This window comes from Lithobates pipiens, unplaced genomic scaffold (assembly GCF_037356315.1).
Source record: "Lithobates pipiens isolate NorthernLeopardFrog02 unplaced genomic scaffold, aLitPip1_a1.2 Scaffold_27, whole genome shotgun sequence".
Lineage (NCBI taxonomy): Eukaryota > Metazoa > Chordata > Amphibia > Anura > Ranidae > Lithobates > Lithobates pipiens.
The window spans coordinates 223185137-223208340 of NW_027507788.1; the positions used below are offsets into that span (position 1 = coordinate 223185137).

At 48.4% G+C, this 23204-nt stretch overlaps 1 protein-coding gene across 2 annotated transcripts in view; it reads right to left on the reverse strand.

Annotated features, from left to right (window-relative positions):
• Positions 1-23204, reverse strand: part of NPHP4 (nephrocystin 4) — a 570758-nt gene that overhangs the window by 288646 nt on the left and 258908 nt on the right. For both annotated transcript variants that reach the window (XM_077458285.1, XM_077458284.1), the window contains exons 8-9: positions 21512-21696; positions 18476-18596 (exon numbers count right to left, since the gene is read on the reverse strand). In XM_077458285.1, coding sequence (XP_077314411.1) covers positions 18476-18596; positions 21512-21696 — 306 coding nt within the window. The remainder of the gene's footprint in view (positions 1-18475; positions 18597-21511; positions 21697-23204) is intronic.

The following is a 23204-nucleotide window of genomic DNA, read 5'->3' on the forward strand; positions in this document are numbered from 1 at the left end:
CTATGGGTACAGGTCGCCTAGAAGTCGGATTGAAGTAGTACAGGAACCTTTTCTGAAGTCGGAGCGACTGCAGTAGTGTGCATTAAAGTGGTTGTAAACCCTTACAAACCACTTTGACCTACAGGTAAGCCTAGATTAAGGCTTACCTGTAGGTCTAAGAAATATCTCCTAAACCTACACGGGTTTAGGAGATATTTGCCGAAAGACAGGCACTGCTGTCTACGGCGCATGCGCCATAGACAGAGGCGTGCAGGCGCACTGAGCGCGCCGCAGTTAACGGCAATATGCGGCGACTGGCAGCTCCTGTGCGCATGCGCGGTAGTGACATCATCGCGGCTCTGACAAATGACAGCGCTGGAGCAGCAAGACCCACCAAGAAGATGGAGGTTCTGTACACAAGGGGACAGCGGTGACTTCGCTGGCTCCTGTGTCAGGTAAGTGACACATAATGGACTACTATGCGATGCGATGCGATTTGATGAATAGTAGCCCATTATGCTTTACCTTTGCAAGGAATCAAAGAGGAAGTAAACCCATCAGGGTTTAGTTCCTCTTTAAGACGGACCCATTCACTTACATAGATTTTTTCATGTAGTGCGACTTGAGGCGACTAGGAGTGACCTGAAGTCGGATCCAAAGTTGCCCGTGTGTGAAGGGACTCTAATGCACACAACCAGACTTTTCGAGGGACTTGGTCCGGCGGACTGGAATCCATCGGACAATTCGATCGCGCATGGGCTCCTGCGGAATTTTTCTTCCCAAAAGTCCGGCGGACCTAGAAATAAAACTTGCTTCAAATCTTTCCAACGGACTCGAGTCCGGTCGAAAAATCCGATCGTCTGTATGCTGGTCCGACGGACTAAAACCGACGCTAGGGCAGCTGTTGGCTACTGGCTATGAACTTCCTTATTTTACGTCATCACGTTCGAATCCGTCGGACTTTTGGGGTGATCGTGTGTGGCCAAGTCCGTTCGTTTGAAAGTCTGGCGGACCTCAGCTGCAAAGTGCGTTGGATTGTCCGCCGGACCAAGTAGTCGGGTGCTTGATACAAAGTACAGGAATGCAGAGAGCCTTTTCACCCTCCTATGTAAAGAAAGCGGCTGCCCAAAGGGAGGGAAAAAAAAAATCTGAGAAGCAGAACATGTAGCCAATCACCACAGATGGTTTTAAAACAATAACTTTTATAATGTTTCAAAGTTAATGAATAAAATATTTTCATTGCTGAGAGTGACAGACAGGAGCTACCGATGAACGAGAGGATCCACAGCCGCGACTCGCGTGGGACGCACAGAAAATAATGCGACATCAGCGGGCGAGATTTCAGCAGATGACTTAATTATTTATATGACATTTCGAACTCGGAAAGAAACGTTACAAATGAATAAGCTGCCAGATGTCTAATAAGACCGCGCCGGGGAGGAGAGACGACTTCTGCGCCTCCATAACAAATCTCCAATATTATTAATATTTATATCGGTGAAAGTGCCTTTAGCGTGTCAACTCCCTATGAATAGAAGTGTCAGCTTATTGCTTGGCTCAGCTTGTCTCTTTATCTATGACAAAGGGAGAGATGGCAGGTGGGGGGAAGGGGCATCTGTGAGTGACAGCCAGAGACCCCGAGGATACAAGTGGTGGTTCTCAGAGGTCTGGAAGTTTAAGAACAAAAAGACAAAACAAAGACCTAAAGAGGAGTACAGCACCCTTTAAAAGAAAAAAAAAACAAGCAAAAGAACACAGTAGTGTCCTCTGCCCCCCTCACATCACCTCCCCACAGTAGTGTCCTCTGCCCCCCTTCACATCACCTCCCCACAGTAGTGCCCTCTGCCCCCCTCACATCACTCCCCACAGTAGTGTCCTCTGCCCCCCTCACATCACCTCCCCACAGTAGTGTCCTCTGCCCCCCTTCACATCACCTCCCCACAGTAGTGTCCTCTGCCCCCCTCACATCACTCCCCACAGTAGTGTCCTCTGCCCCCCTTCACATCACTCCCCACAGTAGTGTCCTCTGCCCCCCTTCACATCACCTCCCCACAGTAGTGTCCTCTGCCCCCCTTCACATCACCTCCCCACAGTAGTGTCCTCTGCCCCCCTTGACATCACCTCCCCACAGTAGTGTCCTCTGCCCCCCATCACATCACCTCTCCACAGTAGTGTCCCCTGCCCCCCTTCACATCACTTCCCCACAGTAGTGTCCTCTGCCCCCCATCACATCACCTCTCCACAGTAGTGTCCTCTGCCCCCCTTCACATCACCTCCCCACAGCAGTGTCCTCTGCCCCCTTCACATCACCTCCCCACAGTAGTGTCCTCTGCCCCCCTTCATATCACCTCCCACAGTAGTGTCCTCTGCCCCCCTTCACATCACCTCCCCACAGTAGTGTCCTCTGCCCCCCTTCATATCACCTCCCACAGTAGTGTCCTCTGCCCACCTTCACATCACCTCCCCACAGTAGTGTCCTCTGCCCCTTCACATCACCTCCCCACAGTAGTGTCCTCTGCCCCCCTTCACATCACTCCCCACAGTAGTGTCCTCTGCTCCCATTCACATCACTCCCCACAGTAGTGTTCTCTGCCCCCCATCACATCACCTCTCCACAGTAGTGTCCTCTGCCCCCCTTCACATCACTCCCCACAGTAGTGTCCTCTGCCCCCATTCACATCACACCCCACAGTAGTGTCCTCTGCCCCCTTCACATCACTCCCCACAGTAGTGTCTTCTGCCCCCTTCCCATCACTCCCTACAGTAGTGTCTTCTGCCCCCCTTCACATCACCTCCCTACAGTAGTGTCCTCTGCCCCCTTCACATCACTCCCCACAGTAGTGTCTTCTGCCCCCTTCCCATCACTCCCTACAGTAGTGTCTTCTGCCCCCCTTCACATCACCTCCCTACAGTAGTGTCCTCTGCCCCCTTCACATCACTCCCCACAGTAGTGTCTTCTGCCCCCTTCCCATCACTCCCTACAGTAGTGTCTTCTGCCCCCCTTCACATCACCTCCCCACAGTAGTGCCCTCTGCCCCCCTCACATCACTCCCCACAGTAGTGTCCTCTGCCCCCCTCACATCACCTCCCCACAGTAGTGTCCTCTGCCCCCCTTCACATCACCTCCCCACAGTAGTGTCCTCTGCCCCCCTCACATCACTCCCCACAGTAGTGTCCTCTGCCCCCCTTCACATCACTCCCCACAGTAGTGTCCTCTGCCCCCCTTCACATCACCTCCCCACAGTAGTATCCTCTGCCCCACTTCACATCACCTCCCCACAGTAGTGTCCTCTGCCCCCCTTCACATCACCTCCCCACAGTAGTGTCCTCTGCCCCCCTTGACATCACCTCCCCACAGTAGTGTCCTCTGCCCCCCATCACATCACCTCTCCACAGTAGTGTCCCCTGCCCCCCTTCACATCACTTCCCCACAGTAGTGTCCTCTGCCCCCCATCACATCACCTCTCCACAGTAGTGTCCTCTGCCCCCCTTCACATCACCTCCCCACAGCAGTGTCCTCTGCCCCCTTCACATCACCTCCCCACAGTAGTGTCCTCTGCCCCCCTTCATATCACCTCCCACAGTAGTGTCCTCTGCCCCCCTTCACATCACCTCCCCACAGTAGTGTCCTCTGCCCCCCTTCACATCACCTCCCACAGTAGTGTCCTCTGCCCCCCTTCATATCACCTCCCACAGTAGTGTCCTCTGCCCACCTTCACATCACCTCCCCACAGTAGTGTCCTCTGCCCCCCTTCACATCACTCCCCACAGTAGTGTCCTCTGCTCCCATTCACATCACTCCCCACAGTAGTGTTCTCTGCCCCCCATCACATCACCTCTCCACAGTAGTGTCCTCTGCCCCCCTTCACATCACTCCCCACAGTAGTGTCCTCTGCCCCCATTCACATCACACCCCACAGTAGTGTCCTCTGCCCCCTTCACATCACTCCCCACAGTAGTGTCTTCTGCCCCCTTCCCATCACTCCCTACAGTAGTGTCTTCTGCCCCCCTTCACATCACCTCCCTACAGTAGTGTCTTCTGCCCCCCTTCACATCACCTCCCTACAGTAGTGTCCTCTGCCCCCTTCACATCACTCCCCACAGTAGTGTCTTCTGCCCCCTTCCCATCACTCCCTACAGTAGTGTCTTCTGCCCCCCTTCACATCACCTCCCTACAGTAGTGTCCTCTGCCCCCTTCATATCACCTCCCTACAGTAGTGTCCTCTGTCCCCTTCACATCAGTCCCCACAGTAGTGTCCTCTGCCCCCCTTCACATCACTCCCTACAGTAGTGTCCTCTGCCCCCCATCACATCACCTCCCCACAGTAGTGTCCTCTGCCCCCCATCACATCACCTCCCCACAGTAGTGTCCTCTGCCCCTTCACATCACCTCCTCACAGTAGTGTCCTCTGCCCCCCTTCACATCACTCCCCATAGTAGTGTCCTCTGCCCCCCTTCACATCACCTCCCCACAGTAGTGTCCTCTGCCCCCCCTACACATCACTCTACACAGTAGTGTCCTCTGCCCCCCTTCACATAACTCCCTACAGTAGTGTCCTCTGCCCCCCTTCACATCACTCCCCACAGTAGTGTCCTCTGCCCCCTTCACATCACCTCCCCACAGTAGTGTCCTCTGCCCCCCTTCACATCACCTCCCCACAGTAGTGTCCTCTGCCCCCCTTCACATCACTCCCCACAGTAGTGTCCTCTGCCCCCTTCACATTGCTCCCCACAGTAGTGTCCTCTGCCCCCCTTCACATCACTACCCTGCAGTGTAGTGTTCTCTGTCCCCCCCCCCCCCCCACCACAGTAGTGTTCTATATTCCCCCGAAACCCCAAAATAGTGCCCTCTGGCCCCCATCACATATCACCCCCATCTGCCCCCTGTAAGCAGCATGGTCTACCACCCCATCCCCCAAAGTAGTTGCTTCAGTTCCTTTCTCATCACAACCCCCGCGCCCACACACACACACACACACACACACACTGTAGTATCCTCTGTCCCCCCTCCATCAGTGTCTCCTCTTTCTGATTCACATAATTTTCCCCCACATACACACAGCACTGTTTAGGTAGAAATTCCTACCTGCCAGCATGTGTACAGCAGAGTAGAGATCAGGAGACGACATAGTGCTGGGTGGAAGGGAGGAGCTGCTAGAGCTAACATTTCATAATAACAAGATGGTGATTGGTTGCTGGGACTACCTAGCACCAATCACTGAGGCAGCTTCTGCCCCCACCCTCCATCAAGCACAATGATGTCCCCTGCTCTCCGCTGCAGAGAACATGAGAGCTACAGAAGGTGAAGAGAGGCAAAGTCTCCGCGATCGACCCCCGGTTTAGCGTGTTGCACAAACGTTTTCCACTTCCTGGTTCCAAATGAGGAGGATGGGGCATCCAATGTCAAAAATAATGTCACAATTGATGGGCATCTGCACCTGCAGTTCCAATATCTGCTGTCATAGGAGACACGGGTACCTCCGTGGGGCCAACCCATCTCTGTTGATGTGTACCAACAGCCCTGAAGAAGGAGGAGGCATATTCCCCTGAAACGCGTTGGTTTAATCTGTATATGCGTGACTCTCGGCAAATGACTGTCGACTTCCCATCAAATATGAAATATGAAATTACTTTGGACATTGGCAGCTCCTTCCGCCTCATCTACATCTACCATTGACACTGAAGAGATATCGCATGTGTACCAGTTAGGTAGCAGCCCACACCTCCAAAGGGAGATTAACATCACCATTCATCCACGGAACCATCGACTACTGATTAAGAACAACTGAACCAGTCAAGTGCGGCCCCTAACTCCACCCAACCATTTCACACTTCCTGGCTTGAGGCTTTCTCCAGGCTTGTTCCTGTGAAGCTTGGGAAAAGCCTGGAGCCAGGAAGTTGAAAACTTTCGCATTACCAGAAAATGATGCCGTGGCAAGTGTGAGACACAAAACGTGGTTTTCTGGGAAATAAAGCCCTATGTGATTCATCAAACATCACAACGCCGATCCATCCTTAGACACACCTCACTCCTATTACACACCACAATGGGAGCCTCTGTCGTTTGGATCACCAACTGTTCTTTTTTTTACCTCCTCCAATCCAAGAAATATATCACCCGCCTTAGAGCCCCCCCCCCCCCCCTCCAGAGCTTTTAGGATCAGAACCCCCTCCCCCAAGGCATTGAGCACCAACAACCTATCCTGCGTGGAGACATGTCATCTCCACCTGCGTTTCCCTATGGGTTGACCGCAACCTGATGTAAGAGTCCTGGGCTTACTACGCATGCACCAATGGCGCGTTGCCGCAAGAGGAAATCTGTGCCAACTGAGCATGCACCAAAGACGCTTCAGTGGGCCAACCCTCACCCGTGCAGAAGACCTGATGGAAAAAGGCAGGAAAATGTCCAAGAGGCGCACAGGAAGTGACCTCAACCTGATGGAATAAGGCGTAAAAATGGCCAGGAGGTACACAGGAAGTGACCTCAATCTGATGGAAAAGGGTGGGAAAATGCCCAGGAGGAGCACAGGAAGTGACCTCAAACTTCCCTATATAAGCCCAGCCCAGACACTGCCAAATTGCTGGATTATCGTCAGTACCCCTTGTTCCTGTGCTAGTGTGTGATCTGTCTGAACTTGTTGTGACCTGGAAATCTATTAGACTACTCTTGTTTGCTGCTTGCCATTGACCTCAGATTTGTAGCTTGACCATTCTATTTCTTTGTCCCTTTTGTACTCAGCTGCCAGATTGGAACCGACCCCGGCTTGGATCTCAACCATTCTTCTTCTGAATAACCCTTTTATACTTCGTGGCCAAACTGGACTGGACCTCGGCTCGGATCTCAGGCGAAGTCTTGCACGGTGCTCCGCACCCCTGGCACCCGTGCCACTCGGTGTCCCCACCAAGTCTCTGTCTCCATATCCAGAGGCTTCAAGGACCCGAGGTGCAAGGGAGACCGCCCCACTACTTCGTTCTCGCCTCAGGTATGTTGGTCCTTGTGACACCTCACCAATGGGTACCTCTGTTGGGATCACCAATGGGTTTTTTGACCTCCTACTAACCAAGAAGCCAAGATGGCGGTGTGGGGACAAAAAGAAGATGGACTTTACAGGCTATATGTTTTTTTTTTTTTTTACAACATTAGCTACAATACTTGTAGCTGCTGATTGTTGGATTCCTCATAACTGGGTGGTGAAGTTCCACCTTTAAGCATATGGATACTTGAATGTCCATAGTCTGGCCATAGGTTCACTTTAAACTCAAAAGAGGAAAAACGAACAAAGTAGCAGCATCAGCTTTATAATCTTTTGCTCGCTGTGTAGTTCTCTTTATTAGTTAATATAATCCCTCACTCTGAAAGTCCTTTGCAGACTTTATAGGCCACATGGTCTCCCAGCACACTCCCTCTGCTTGCACATCAATCACAGACTCCCCGCGTACTCCGTACATTATGAACTGCTGCACAGACACCTCCTGGTTCCTGTGGGTTTATTTCACTTATTAAATCAAAGGAAACGTGTCCTTAGTTGCTGGGTGCCGCTCTGTCAGTGGTTTCTCATCTCTCAGTTCCTGCTGCCTGCAGCCTCTGCTGGAATCAATGTATCTGCCACCTCTCCGGCTGGCTCGCCAATCTGTACCAACTCCACTTCCAGGATGGACCGAGCAGCAGAAAAAAAAAAAAAAAAAAGTCAATGGTGCCAAGAAAGGTCTTCTTTTTATATAAAGAGAAAGGGGCAAATCTCTGGCAGAGGGCAGAGACACAGAGAGAAGGGCTATCACAATAATACCCAGGCTGGGGATTGAGAGAAATCTAAATTCAAGGGGACGCAGATGATTACACATCAGTCCGGAAGAAGGCGAGCGAGAAAAGCACCACAGGCGATGATGTTATAATGTAATGGGGGCAGAAGACACAATGTTATTGACAGTGACAGGATAACATTTAACTCTTTATGGCTCATTTACACTAGCTTTGATTTTAACACACATTAAAGCTCCCGCCGCTTAAAGTGATTGTAAACACTTACACCCCACTTTTTCCTACAGGAGACCCTAAAATAAGGCCTGTTGGTACTGGAAATATCTCCTAAACTTGCAAGACTTACGAGATATTTACCATATATACGCTTGCGCCGACCTCATCTGTGCGTGCGCACTGAAGAAAGGGCATGATTGTGCCATTTCTAAAGGGCCCATGCTGTTCCCGTTCCCCCCCCCCCCCCCCCCTGCGCACATGCCCCAGGAGTGACGTCACATGACTCCGGCCAGTCACAGAGCCCCCTGGAAGGAAGAGGGGAGAAGATGGACGTGGCCACCAGCGGAGACCTCAGGGATATTGCGGGCTTTGTTTGCAGGTTAGTGCAACATAATGGGCTAGTATGCGATGCATATTAGCCCATTATGCTTTTACTTTGCAGGGGGAAAAAAGAGGAAGTGAAACCCATCAGGGTTTACTTCCTCTTTAACCGCTTCAATACCGGGCACTTTCACCCCCTTCCTGCCGAGGCTAATTTTCAGCTTTTAGGGCTGTCACACTTTGAATAACTCAATGCGCAGTTATGCTACACTGTACCCAAACCAAACCTTTCTTTTTTATATATAACACAAATAGAGCTTTCTTTTGGTGGTATTTAAAGTGGAGGGCCACCCTGAAAAACAAAAGTACATTAAAATTTTTCTAAAAATCTGAAAAAAAAAATTCATATATTTTTTTTTTAAACTTACCAGAAATGCCTGTTGCTAGGCATATCGTCCCAATCTGCCTCCTCCTACTCCGCGGTGATGTTCGGTCTTCTCTCCTTCATGCGACGTCTTCTGGGGAATGGGGCGCTGTGTGTTCTGGGAACTGTGTGTCCCAGAACACAGCGCACCCCCATTCACAAAGAGCTGCGCGACTCGCGCATGCGCAGTAGGAAACGGGCAGTGAAGCCGCAAGGCTCCACTGCACGTTTCCCTTAGTTGGAATGGCGGCGCCGGGACCCGAAAGCCAAGGGACGGGTCAGCCTCGGGCGGCTGACATCACGGGGCGCCCTGGACAGGTAAGTCTGCTTATTAAAAGTCAGCAGCTACAGTGTTTGCAGCTGCTGACTTTAAAAAAAAAAAATTTAAGCTGGCCCTCCTCTTTAATCACCACTGGGTTGTTTATTTTTTGCTAAAAAAAATTAAAAAAGACCGAAAATTAAAATAAATAAATAAATAAAGCTTCTGTTTATGTTTCTCTCCCCTGTTGCCTAGAAAGTCCCTTAGACCCCTTTCACACTGGGGCGTTTTTCAGGCGTTTTTCAGGTGCTTTAGCGTTAAAAAAAGCGCCTGTAAAGCGCTTGAAAGAAGCTGCAACTGCAATCCCAATGTAAAAGCCCGAGTGCTTTCACACTGAGGCGCTGCGCTGGCAGGGCGTCAAAAAAAGTCCTGCAAGCAGCTTCTTAGCAGCGCTTTTGGAGCGGTGAATACACTGCTCCTAAAGCGCCCCTTCCCATTGAAATCAATGGGAAGCGCCTGTAAAACGCCTGAAAAACGCTATTGGCAGCAGCGTTTTGTGGGCACTTTTAACCCTTTATTTGGCCACTAGCAGGGGTTAAAAGCGCCCCAATAACGCTTGAAAAACGCTGGTATAGCGCTGCTAGTTTAAGCGGCGCTTTACGAGCGTTTTTCGGGCGCTGACATTGTGAAAGGGCTCTTAAAGCACTTGGGCTTTCACATTGGGACTGCAGATGAGATTTCTTTCAAGCACTTTACAGGCACTTTTTTTAACGCTAAAGCGCCTGAAAAACACCTGAAAAACACCCCAGTGTGAAAGGGGTCTTATACTTTCCCTTGGAGGGGGGGAGGGGGGGGGGTACTTGTCTTTTGTTATTTTGCTTCAAAGTTCCTTATTTAAAATGTAATTTTTTTTCATGAAACTTCCCTCTTAAAATGAATGTGCGTGTTATACGCCGATAAATATGGTATATAAATATAATTAGGGTACAGTGTTGCATTACTGCGCAATTACCATTTAAAATAGCGCAGTGCTTCCGGGGGCCAAGTGGTTAAAAATACATTAAATGATGAGTTATTGATTACAGAGCTGCAATCATTTTCTTTTTTTTTTTTTTTTGCCTGGAGTTCAGCTTTAAGAACACTGATGAAATGCAGGGGACATAGAAGAAATCCACTTACCAGTAATACCTGTTCATCTCACACTGTACTGTGGAAGTGCATTTGTAAGGAAATGAGAGTGCATGTATCCGAAGAACATGGTAAAATGTGTCTGATAAGTGATCATCACCATCCGCCGTCATGTTACTCGACTTCCCAACAAGCTGAGATCGCGCATGCCGGAGTGTTATCTGGTGCTACATAAGAGAGCACTCTACAGAACCGTACAATATAGAGTTATCTAGGCCAAGGGGAAGAGAGGAGTGTCACTTAAAGAGGACCATCACTTAAATCAGACTTTTTCAGCACCTATAAATAAAAAACTGAATACTTACCTCTCTTCTGGTGCCAGCACCACTGAATTCTGCTTACGCTGCCGAGAAAAAGTCCTTCAAATTCGGCTGGGAAACTGAGACTTCAAGGAGTGTTGATCTCTTGGGTCCTTCCAGGAGCTAAATATTGATTCCCGATGACCTCCATGACTGTCAGGGGTCAGGGGTCAGGCATGGAGACCAGTAGCTATATCAGTAGAGAGGCTTGAGTTGGATAAGTACACAGGGAGGTCACCCTGGCGGATGATGCGGGCACACCCAAGGTGTGGGGGTCTAAGCATTAACCAGTGTTCACCGGAGCTCCTGATGATGGAGATGGGTTTTGCTGCATGCTAGTACCAGGTTGCGGTCCTCAGGATTGCCCCACCAGGAGGTGAGCAAACCGGGGTCCAGGAGCGGATATAGCAGGTAGGGATCAAGCAGAAACGTAGTCAGTAAACAAGCCAAAGGTCGGTAACCAGTGGTTGAAGGCTGGGATCAAGAAGAAGCGTAGTTGAGGAACAAGCCAAAAGTCGGTAACTAGTGGTGGTGAAGATATGGACAGCAGCAGAAAGGAAAGAGACAGATATTGGCTGGGGAGAGCACAGTAATCTGGCAAACAGAAAGCGTAAAGTCATGGCTTATATACAGTGCCTTGAAAAAGTATTCATACCCCTTGACATTTCTCACATTGTCATGTCACAACCAAAAACATAAATGTATTTTAAGTGATAGACCAACACAAAGTGGCACATAATTGTGAAGTGGATGATAAATTATTCAAATAAATATGTGAAAAGTGTGGGGGGGAGGCATTTGTATGGCGCCCCCCGGAGTCAATACTTTGTAGAACCCCCTTTCTCTACAAGACTTTTGGGGTGTCTCTACCAGCTTTGCACATCTAGAGAGGACATTTCTGCCCATTCTTCTTCTTTGTAAAATATCTCAAGCTCTGTCAGATTGGATGGAGAGCATCTGTGATCAGCAATTTTCAAGTCTTACCACAGATTCTCAATGTGATTTAGGTCTGGACTGTGACTGGCCCATTCCAACACATGAATATGCTTTGATTTAAACCATTCCATTGTAGCTCTGGCTGGATGTTTCGGGTCGTTGTCCTGCTGGAATGTTTTGAGTTGGAAGTCTTGTATACAGAAAAATGCACAATCCCAAAAGGTACAACTAATTGAAAAAAATGAGGTCTCCCCGAATCTCCTAGTAGGAGAGACATGGGGAAATAGGGGAAAAAACAAGAAAAAATGCAATCATATACAAAAGTCAGAAGGAATAAAATCGACAATATTTTTTAAACACCAATAAAACCTAGAAAAAAAATGTCTAAAAGCATGTAGTGCACGCTACCGGGCTGGTTATATATCCAACAAAGAATTTGAAGGAAACGGAGGGTGATGGGATCAACACGTTTCGCCCGAGATGGGTTTCTTCAGGACCCACTTCGTGTGTATAGCTTTTATGGCCAAATTTTGAAGCGAGGACAAATGCCGACAGAGAGAAAAATCCGGCAGGGTGTATAAATTCAATTGGTAAAAACGGTCTTTGCAGAAAGAGGTAGTCTGTCAGGGCTGGGCTTAGCCCTTCCTTCTTAGAGCTGGCCACTCAGCTGTCGGCTAATTGCCAGCTCCCATCTCACCACAGTGACTCAGCTGTTTATGATATCCTGCTCGTTAGTCCTGCCTACTTAAAGAGGAAGTAAACCCTGATGAGTTTACGTCCTCTTTCATTCCCTGCAAAGGTAAAGCATAATGGACTACTATGCATCGCATCGCATCACATCACATACAGTGGTGTGAAAAAGTGTTTGCCCCCTTCCTCATTTCCTGTTCCTTTGCATATTTGTCACACTTAAGTGTTTCGGAACATCAAACCAATTTAAACAATAGTCAAGGACAACACAAGTAAACACAAAATGCAATTTGTAAATGAAGGTGTTTATTATTAAAGGTGAAAAAAAATCCAAACCATCATGGCCCTGTGTGAAAAAGTGATTGCCCCCTAAACCTAATAACTGGTTGGGCCACCCTTAGCAGCAACAACTGCAACCAAGCGTTTGCGATAACGTGCAATGAGGCTTTTACAGCATCCTGGAGGAATTTTGGCCCACTCATCTTTGCAGAATTGTCCTAATTCAGTTACATTAGAGGGTTTTCGAGCATGAATGGCCTTTTTAAGGTCATACCACAACATCTCAATAGGATTCAGGTCAGGACTTTGGCTAGGCCACTCCAAAGTCTTCATTTTGTTTTTCTTCAGCCATTCGGTGGTGGACTTGCTGGTGTGTTTAGGATCATTGTCCTGCTGCAGAACCCAAGTTGGTTTCAGCTTGAGTACACGAACAGATGGTCGGACATTCTCCTTCAGGATCTCTTGGTAGACAGCAGAATTCATAGTTCCTTTTATCACGGCAAGTCTTCCAGGTCCTGAAGCAGCAAAACAGCCCCAGACCATCACACTACCACCACCATATTTTACTGTTGGTATAATGTTCTTTTTATGAAATGCAGTGTTCCTTCTACGCCAGATATACTTGGACACACACCTTCCAAAGAGTTCCACTTTTGTCTCATTGGTCCACAGAATGTTGTCCCAAAAGTCTTGGGGATCATCAAGATGTGTTGTGGAGAAATTGAGACGAGCTTTGATGTTCTTTTTGCTCAGCAGTGGTTTTCTCGTTGGAACTCTGCCATGCAGGCCATTTTTGCCCAGTCTTTTCCTGATGGTGGAGGCATGAACGCTGACCTTAACTGAGGCAAGTGAGGCCTGCAGTTCCTTGGACGTTGTTGTGGGGTCTTTTGTGACCTCTTGGATGAGTCGTCGCTGCGCTCTTGGGGTAATTTTGGGCGGCCAGCCACTCCTGGGAAGGTTCACCACTGTTCAATGTCTTCGCCATTTGTGGATAATGGCTCTCACTGTGGTTCGCTGGATTCCCAAAGCTTTGGAAATGGCTTTATAACCCTTTCCAGACTGATAGATCTCAATTACTTTCTTTCTCAATTGTTCCTGAATTTCTTTGGGTCTCGGCATGATGTGTAGCTTTTAAGGATCTTCTGGTGGACCTTACTGTGTCAAGCAGCTCCTATTTAAGTGATGCCTTGATTGTGAACAGGTGTGGCAATAATCAGGCCTGGGTGTGGCTATAGAAATTGAACTCAGGTGTGGACAACCACAGTTATAGTATGTTTTAACAAGGGGGCAATCACTTTTTCACACAGGGCCATGATGGTTTGGATTTTTTTTCACCTTTAATAATAAACATCTTCATTTACAAATTGCATTTTGTGTTTACTTGTGTTGTCCTTGACTATTGTTTAAATTGGTTTGATGTTTCGAAACACTTAAGTGTGACAAACATGCAAAGGAACAGGAAATGAGGAAGGGGGCAAACACTTTTTCACACCACTGTAGTAGTACATTATGTGTCACTTACCTGACACAGGAGCCAGCGAAGTCACCCCTGTCCCCTGTAGTCCGGCGCATCCATCTTCTCGGTGGGTCTTGCTGCTCAGCCGCTGTCATTCGGCGAAGCCGCGATGACGTCACTCCCGCGCATGCGCGCGGGAGCCGCCACGCGCGTCATATCGCCGTAGACAGGGGTGCCTGTCTTTCGGCAAATATCTCCTAAACCGTGTAGGTTTTAGGAGATATTTCTTGGACCTACAGGTAAGCCTTAATCTAGGCTTACCTGTAGGTCAAAGTGTGTTGTAAGGGTTTACAACCACTTTAAGCCGCCCAGTCCAGAGGATCTCTGCCTTCGCCTTGGTCAACAACACAGAAATGATCTCCTGCGATCCTGTTCAAGACATGGTGTGCTGACATCCCTTCTGGCTCCAGATCCTGCTAGCCGTTCCATTACATTGATCCCTGACGTCTGGCTTGGCTGACTATCCGTTCCGGTTACTGAACTTTGGCTATGTTTTGACTACGGTTTGTTCTTTTTACTTTTATTATTAAACAAGTGTGATTTAACCGTACTTCTGTCTCGGCCTGATTTCATGGTTTTTGACATAGTCCCATGTAGACAGTAATGGTTGGAGTACAAGGAAAGAACAAAGTCCCACCCAGTAAACCAGGGTCTACCCAGAGAGGGTCGCACCATAACACCTAGCGGGATAGGAGAGGGAGCAAATAGCCCCATGTACCGTGAGCGCAGAGGGCGCTAGCAGCCTGGTCGGGTATGTAAAGTTTGCGGCGTCCATCTTTACATAACCCAACCATCTTTCTTTACCTGCATCGCGTTGACCTGCGTTTTACACGTGTTGACTTGCACTGCGTTGCATTGACCTGCAGTTTACACCTGCGCTAAAATATAGATCAACGCACTACTGCGAATTTGCCCCCCAGTGTCAATAAATGAATCCATCGGAATTGTATAATTTTGTCAGCTGCTCTCCTAAATATCTCTGTAAATCTGCAGCCCTACTTTCGAAGTCCTCCAATTTATGGAGAGTGGCGCGATCCTTTCAGATTGGAAATGTCACAATGAAGAACGCTGTAAAAGGCAGAAGCAATTTTATTCCCCATAAAAGAGGTCATGTTTTTAAAAAAAAAAAGAAGAAGAAAGCACAAACAGGAAAGTATTTTTCTTGCCTTCTCGTTAAATAGCGCACTTAAAAATGTTAAGAGAAGCAGAAACATTTATTGAAAGTCAGACTGATAAATCTAACCAGCGCTGCAAAGAAAAGAGCGGAATATAATCAAGTCCAGAGATTCTTCCAGATACTGGGGGGTGGGGGATAATAGGAGCGGGGGTGATTGAAATCTACTTGTGTGTAAAGTGCAGAAAGTGGCATCGAGGAAATCAGAACCCCCCCCCCCCCGCCCCCACCAATATGGAGGGCCCAGCTTATCTCTGCCAGCAGATGGGAGACAACGGAAACTGCAACTTTATAGACAATAACAATTCACACATGGAGTCTATATGCAGCCAGCTGGGGAAACTAAAGAAGACTCCGCTGAGCAATGCTTGCATTTCTACAGGCAATAAATCATCACCCCAATGTTTTCAGAGTTTAAAGTGGAACTAAACTTTCTCAATCAACGTGGACTTTTTTTAATCCTTTTGCTGACAGAATTAGTAAATAAATAGGAAGGGTTTTTTTGGGGGGGGTTTTGATTACATTTTTTTCATCTGCTTCCTGGTTTCTGGCCTAGGACAAAATGATGTCATACATCCCAGGAGGAGGGGCTTTCTCAGCTAAGCACACCCTCTTGTCTGCATACCTGAGGTAATGGCAGATGGATTCCAGGCAGTAAATGCTACATGAATCATCTGCCCTTACTCAAGATGGCTGCAGCTAGAAATGCCGCAGGGGATCTCCAAACTACGGCTCTCCAGTTGTTCAGGAACTACAATTCCCATCATGCCTCGTCATGCCTGTGAATGTCAGAGTTTTACAATGCCTCGTGGGATGTGTAGTCCCATCCCATGTGTAGTACGGCAGCTGGAGGGCCACAGTTTGGAGATCCCTGCGCTAGGATGGTATTTTTTTAAGTGATTTCTCAACAGAATAAAGCATGGATACATGGATGGGTGGAGACATGGATGGGGGGATTGAGACATGGATGGGTGGAGGCACGGATAGGTGGAGACATGGATAGGTGGAGACATGGATGAATGTAGACATGGGTGGGTTGAGACATGGGTGGGTGGAGACATGGATAGGTGGAGACATGAGTGGGTGGAGACATGAGTGGTTGGACACATGAGTGGGTGGAGACATAAGTGGATGGTTGGAGACATGGATGGATGGAGACATGGGTGGGTGGAGAAATGGATAGGTGAATGGAGACATGAATAGGTGGAGACATGGATGAATGTAGACACGGATGGGTGGAGACATGGATAGGTGGAGACATGGATAGGTGGAGACATGAGTGGGTGGAGACATGGATGGATGGATGGAGACATGGGTGGGTGGAGACATGGATAGGTGGAGACATGGATGGGTGGAGACATGGATGGGTGGAGACATGGATGGGTGGATGGAGACATGGATGGATGGATGGAGACATGGATAGGTGGAGACATGGGTGGGTGGAGACATGGGTGGGTGGAGACATGGGTGGGTGGAAACATGAGTGGGTGTAGACATGGGTGGGTGGAGACATGGATAGGTGGAGACATAGATGGATGGATGGAGACATGGATGGATGGTGACATGGATGGATGGTGACATGGATAGGTGGAGACATGGGTGGGTGGAGACATGGGTGGATGGAGACATGGGTGGATGGAAACATGGGTGGATGGATGGAGACATGGGTGGGTGGATGGAGACATGGGTGGGTGGATGGAGACATGGGTGGGTGGATGGAGACATGGGTGGGTGGATGGAGACATGGGTGGGTGGATGGAGACATGGGTGGGTGGAGACATTGGTGGATGGAGACATGGGTGGATGGGTGGAGACATGGATAGGTGGAGACATGGATAGGTGGAGACATGGATGGGTGGAGACATGGGTGGGTGGAGACATGGGTGGATGGAGACATGGGTGGGTGAAGACATAGGTGGGTGAAGACATGGGTGGTTGGGTGGAGACATGGGTGGATGGAGACATGGGTGGATAGAGACATGGGTGGATGGAGACATGGGTGGATGGGTGGAGACATGGATAGGTGGAGACATGGATAGGTGTAGACATGGGTGGGTGTAGACATGGGTGGGTGTAGACATGGATGGGTGGAGACATGGGTGGGTGGAGACATGGATAGGTGGAGACATGGATGGGTGGAGACATGGGTGGATGGAGACATGGGTGGATGGGTGGAGACATGGATAGGTGGAGACATGGATGGGTGGAGACATGGGTGGATGGAGACATGGGTGGATGGAGACATGGGTGGATGGGTGGAGACATGGATAGGTGGAGAAGTGGATAGGTGGAGACATGGGTGGGTGGAGACATGGATAGGTGGAGACATGGATAGGTGGAGACATGGATGGGTGGAGACACGGATGGGTGGAGACACGAATGAGTGGAGGCGTGAATGGGTGGAGACATTAATGGGTGGAGACATGGATGGGTGGAGACATGGGTGGATGGAGACATGGGTGGATGGAGACATGGGTGGATGGAGACATGGGTGGATGGAGACATGGGTGGATGGATGGAGACATGAATGGGTGGAGACATGAATGGGTGGAGACATGAATGGGTGGAGACATGGATGGGTGGAGACATGGATGGGTGGAGACATGGATGGGTGGAGACATGGATGGGTGGAGACATGGATGGGTGGAGACATGGATGGGTGGAGACATGGGTGGATGGGTGAAGACATGAATGGGTGGAGACGTGGATGGGTGGAGACATGAATGGGTGCAGACATGAATGGGTGGAGACATGGATGGGTGGAGACATGGATGGGTGGAGACATGGATGGGTGGAGACATGGATAGGTGGAGACATGGATAGGTGGAGACGTGGATGGGTGGAGACGTGGGTGGGTGGAGACATGGGTGGGTGGAGACGTGGATGGGTGGAGACATGGGTGGGTGGAGACATGGGTGGGTGGAGACATGGGTGGGTGGAGACATGGGTGGGTGGAGACATGGGTGGGTGGAGACATGGATGGGTGGAGGAGTTTGCATTGAATAGTAAAAATGAAATAACCACACCTCCTTTTCTATTCTTGTCTTGACTGTTTCTCCTCCTCTTTCCTGGCCTAGTTCTACATCTCCGTTTTTTTCCCTGCTCTTTCCTACTCGTCTCTCACTTTGTCTCTTCCCACTCCACACTCCACCGCCCTGTCCCTCCCTATTCCACACCACCCCACCTTTTTTTTCCCTGCTCCTGTCCGCCAGGGGATGGCAATCCCACCTGCTCTGCGCCCAAAGCCCACCATTTTTTGAAGCCAATTAGAGCCTCAGGCTCTAATCACATGCTTCTAAAAAAAAATATACATAGAAATCCATGCGTCCGGCGCCCTGCATATAGACTAGTCCGGCGCCCATGCACCCCGTATAGCGCTGCTACTGATCAAGAAAAAGAACAAAATCCCAGAAGATAGAACATATTTTACGGTACCTTGCTGCCAACAGCGCTGGGCACAGTGAAGACATACTCCAGCAGGAAGACGATGGTGAATCTGGGGTCACTGACCATCTCAGGCAGACGCATGCGGCTCCTTAATACCAGCGCGGTAGAACTGCGGGAAGACAAAGCTTGGTGTTACGTCTCCTTCACATCCCCCACACGGCTCATCCTCACCTCCTATCACTGCTCAGTCAGGGTTAAAGCCTTTACCTATCATCGCCCCCGATGTTAATCCCTTCCCTGCCAGTGTCATTAGTACAGTGACAGTGCATATTTTGAGCACTGATCAACGTATTAGTGTCACTGGTCCCCAGAAAAAGTGTCAAAAGTGTCAGTTAGGTGTCCGATTTGTCCGCTGCAATATCTCAGTCCCACTAAAAATCGCTGATCGCCGCCATTACTAATTAAAAAAAATATATTAAAAAAAATCCATAAAAATATAATTTGTAGACGCTATAAATTTTGCGCAAACCAATCAATATATACTTATTGGGATTTATTTTTACCAAAAATATGTTAAAAATGTACATATTGGCCTAAATTGATAAAGAAACTACATTTTTTTAATTTTTTTATTGGATGTTTAATAGCATAAAGTAAAAAATATATATTTGTTTTTCACATTTTTTTGTTTTTAGCGCAAAAAATAAAAACTGCAGAGGTGATCAAATACCACCCAAAGAAAGCTCTATTTGTGATTAAAAAAAGGATACAGTATCTTATTTGGGTAAATCATCACACGACCGCGCAATTGTCAGTTAAAGTGACGCAATGCCATATTGCAAAAAATGGCCCCCTCATTGCTATCGGTGTGAAGAATAGTGCCCCATTGTTATCAGTGGGAGGAATAGTGCCCCATCATTAGTGTCAGTGGGAGGAATAGTGCCCCATCATTGGTGTCAGTGGGAGGAATAGTGCCCCATCATTGGTGTCAGTGGGAGGAATAGTGTCCCATCATTTGTGTCAGTGGGAGGAATAGTGCCCCATCATTGGTATCCTTGGGAGGAATAGTGCCCCATCATTGGTATCCCTGGGAGGAATAGTGCCCCATCATTGGTATCAGTGGGAGGAATAGTGCCCCATCATTGGCGTCAGTGGGAGGAATAGTGCCCCATCATTGGTATCCCTGGGAGGAATAGTGCCCCATCATTGGTATCAGTGGGAGGAATAGTGCCCCATCATTGGCATCAGTGGGAGGAATAGTGCCCCATCATCGGTATCAGTGGGATGAATAGTGCCCAATCATTGGTATCAATGGGATGAATAGTGTTCCATCATTGGTATCAGTGGGAGGAATAGTGTCCCATCATTGGTATCAGTGGGAGGAATAGTGTCCCATCATTGGTATCAGTGGGAGGAATAGTGCCCCATCATTGCTATCAGTGGGAGAAATAGTGCCCCATCATTGGTATCAGTGGGAGGAATAGTGCCCCATCATTGGTATCAGTGGGAGGAATAGTGTCCCATAATTGGTATCAGTTGGAGGAATAGTGCCCCATCACTGGTGTCAGTGGGAGGAATAGTGCCCCATCATTGGTGTCAGCAGGAGGAATAGTGCTCCATTGGTGTCAGTGGGTGGAATAGTGCCCCATCATTGGTGTCAGTGACAGGAATATTCAAACAAGATATTTGGGGGGCACACCCGCAAAAATGCATGCGTGTGCTGTAATATTTTTGTTCAGTGACAGGAACAGTGCCCCATTGTTGGTGTAAGTGGGAGGAATAGTGCCCCATCATTGGTGTCAGCAGGAGGAATAGTGCCCCATCATTGGTGTCAGTGGAGGAATAATGCCCCATCATTGGTGTCAGTAGGAGGAATACTGCCCCACAGTTGGTATCAGCAACAGGAATGATGCCCCTATTGGTGTTTTCAGTGGAAGGAATAGTGCCCCATTGTTGGTGTCAGTGGAGGAATAGTGCCCAATTGGTGTCAATGGTACGAATTGTGCCCCCATTGTCTGTGTTAGTAGGAGGAATAGTGCCCCAATAGCCGGATAAAATGAAGCAAAGGGCCACATCCGGCCCCTGGGCCACGGTTTGGAGACCACTGCCTTAGATGCTCTCACACTGCAAATATAAAGCTATTAGGCAGTAGGCACAGGAAGTGCACTGGTTAGTACAGGAAGAATTCAAAACAAAAGGCAAATCTTTCCACATACTAATTAGGCACAATTAACATTTCTAGATGTTCCTCATAACAGCAAATCTTCAGATTTTGATTTCAGGTCCACTTTAATATTTCACAAAATATAACAAAAGGATCTGGAACACACAAGGTTGGATGGGAACACCCTAGATTCCCAGATGGACAAAGTCAAAATTGTTGTGAAGTGTTAAAAACATATAAAAGCCAAGGGTAAGAGTCATAAAAACAGATACAACAGAGGGCGCATTCTAAGTGCAGCATTAAAACATTTATTGTATGAAAAAAAACAAAAAAACAATATGGCCACTCAGATAAAGTTGGTGGAGACAAGTAGAGCATAAGACATCCAGAGAACCTTGTAGCAAAGGCATTCAGTCCAGGGATTGTGTAGCACTGCCGCTGGCCGAGTCACCATAGGAAGCTCAGACCACTTCCTGGTCGGGAGAAGACTCCAGAGAAACTCAATGGATGGACATCCTGGGAACATGGCTACGCGTTTCAAGGCATTCCTGCCTCTTTGTCAAACTTTTACTGGATGCCTCTGCTACAGGGTTAGCAGGATGTCCCCATTTCTTATGCTCTAAAGGCCTCCACAAAAATACTTCTGGAGTTTGGCTTTAAGGGATATTCTGCTTGGAAACTGTAAAGGAAGTTTAGCAGTTTACAGTTCTATTCAATTGACTTTTCACAGAGTCAGTGCCATGCATCATGCGTCATGCGTCATGCCTAAGTATGTAGAGGGGACTTTCTACCATTTCACTCCCGAAATTCTGATATTTTCTACATGCTCATCATATGATTCATTTTCACCAGGCAATATATCAGAATTCTGAGATAATATCTCATAACTCAGACAAAGATCTCAGAGTGATCAGACATACCTTAGTGTCTGACTGCTGGCCTGTCTCTTCCTCAGGCTACCGACGGAATGCGCCTTCATGGCTCTGCTCTCCGGTGTTACCACCACAACCTGAGGCGGCTGCACAAAACACCAGCCATTGTGAACGCCAATGTGTAGTCTCCTCTCCTGGATCGAAACAGAAGTCCCACCGGCAACGGGGATTCCCTGGAGAGTAGGAGACGGAACAAGAGACAGAGGAACATGGAGGACATAAGAGTATGAGAGAGAGTGAGAGAGAGAGATAAAAAGGATGGGGGAGAGAGAGAGAGAAAGAGAGGATGAGAAAGGCAGGAAGTAGAAAAAGAGGGAGACATGGAGGATGAGAGAGAGAGAGAGACAAAAAAGAAGAGAGAGAGAGAGGGACATTTAGGAAGTGAGGGAGCGACACGGAAGAAGAGAGAGCAGGAAACATGGAGGAAGAGAGAGAGAGAGACATGCAAGAATTAAGAGGGACACAGAGGAAGCGAGAGAGACATGGAGGAAGAGAGAGAGCCATGGCAGAGGAGAGAGAGAGAGATATGAAAGGAGAGGGACACAGAGGACATAAGAGTATGAGAAAGAGACATGGAAGAAAAATGAAAGAGAGGGATAAAAAGGATGGGAGAGAGAGAGAGAAGAGAGACATGGAGGGAGAGAGAGAGAGAAAGAAAGAGAGGATGAGAAAGGCAGAAAGAAGAAAGTGAGGGAGACATGGAGGAAGAGAGAAAAACATGGAAGAAGAGAGAGAGAGACACATTTAGGAATTGAGGGAGAGACATGGAGGAAGAGAGAGCGAGAAACATGGAAGATGAAAGAGCCAAGGAGCAAGAGAGACACATGGCAGAAGAGAGAGAGACATGGCAGAAGAGAGAGAGACATGGCAGAAGAGAGAGAAACATGGCAGAAGAGAGAGAAACATGGCAGAAGAGAGAGAAACATGGCAGAAGAGAGAGAAACATGGCAGAAGAGAGAGAGACATGGCAGAAGAGAGAGAAACATGGCAGAAGAGAGAGAGACATGGCAGAAGAGAGAGAGACATGGCAGAAGAGAGAGAAACATGGCAGAAGAGAGAGAAACATGGCAGAAGAGAGAGAGACATGGCAGAAGAGAGAGAAACATGGCAGAAGAGAGAGAGACATGGCAGAAGAGAGAGGGACATGGCAGAAGAGAGAGAAACATGGCAGAAGAGAGAGAGACATGGCAGAAGAGAGAGGGACATGGCAGAAGAGAGAGAAACATGGCAGAAGAGAGAGAGACATGGCAGAAGAGAGAGGGACATGGCAGAAGAGAGAGAGACATGGCAGAAGAGAGAGGGACATGGCAGAAGAGAGAGAAACATGGCAGAAGAGAGAGGGACATGGCAGAAGAGAGAGAAACATGGCAGAAGAGAGAGAAACATGGCAGAAGAGAGAGAAACATGGCAGAAGAGAGAGGGACATGGCAGAAGAGAGAGAAACATGACAGAAAAGAGAGAGACATGCCAGAAGAGAGAGAGGCATGAAAGAAGTGAGAGAGACACAGAAGAAGCGAGAGAGACATGGAGGAAGACAGAGCACCATAGAGGAAAGGAGAGTACAATAGGGGAAGAGAGAGAGAGACATGGCAGTGGAGAAAGAGAGACGTGAAAGAAGTGAGAGGGACACGGAGGACATAAGAGTATGAGAAAGAGACATGGAAGAAGAGTGAGAGAGGGA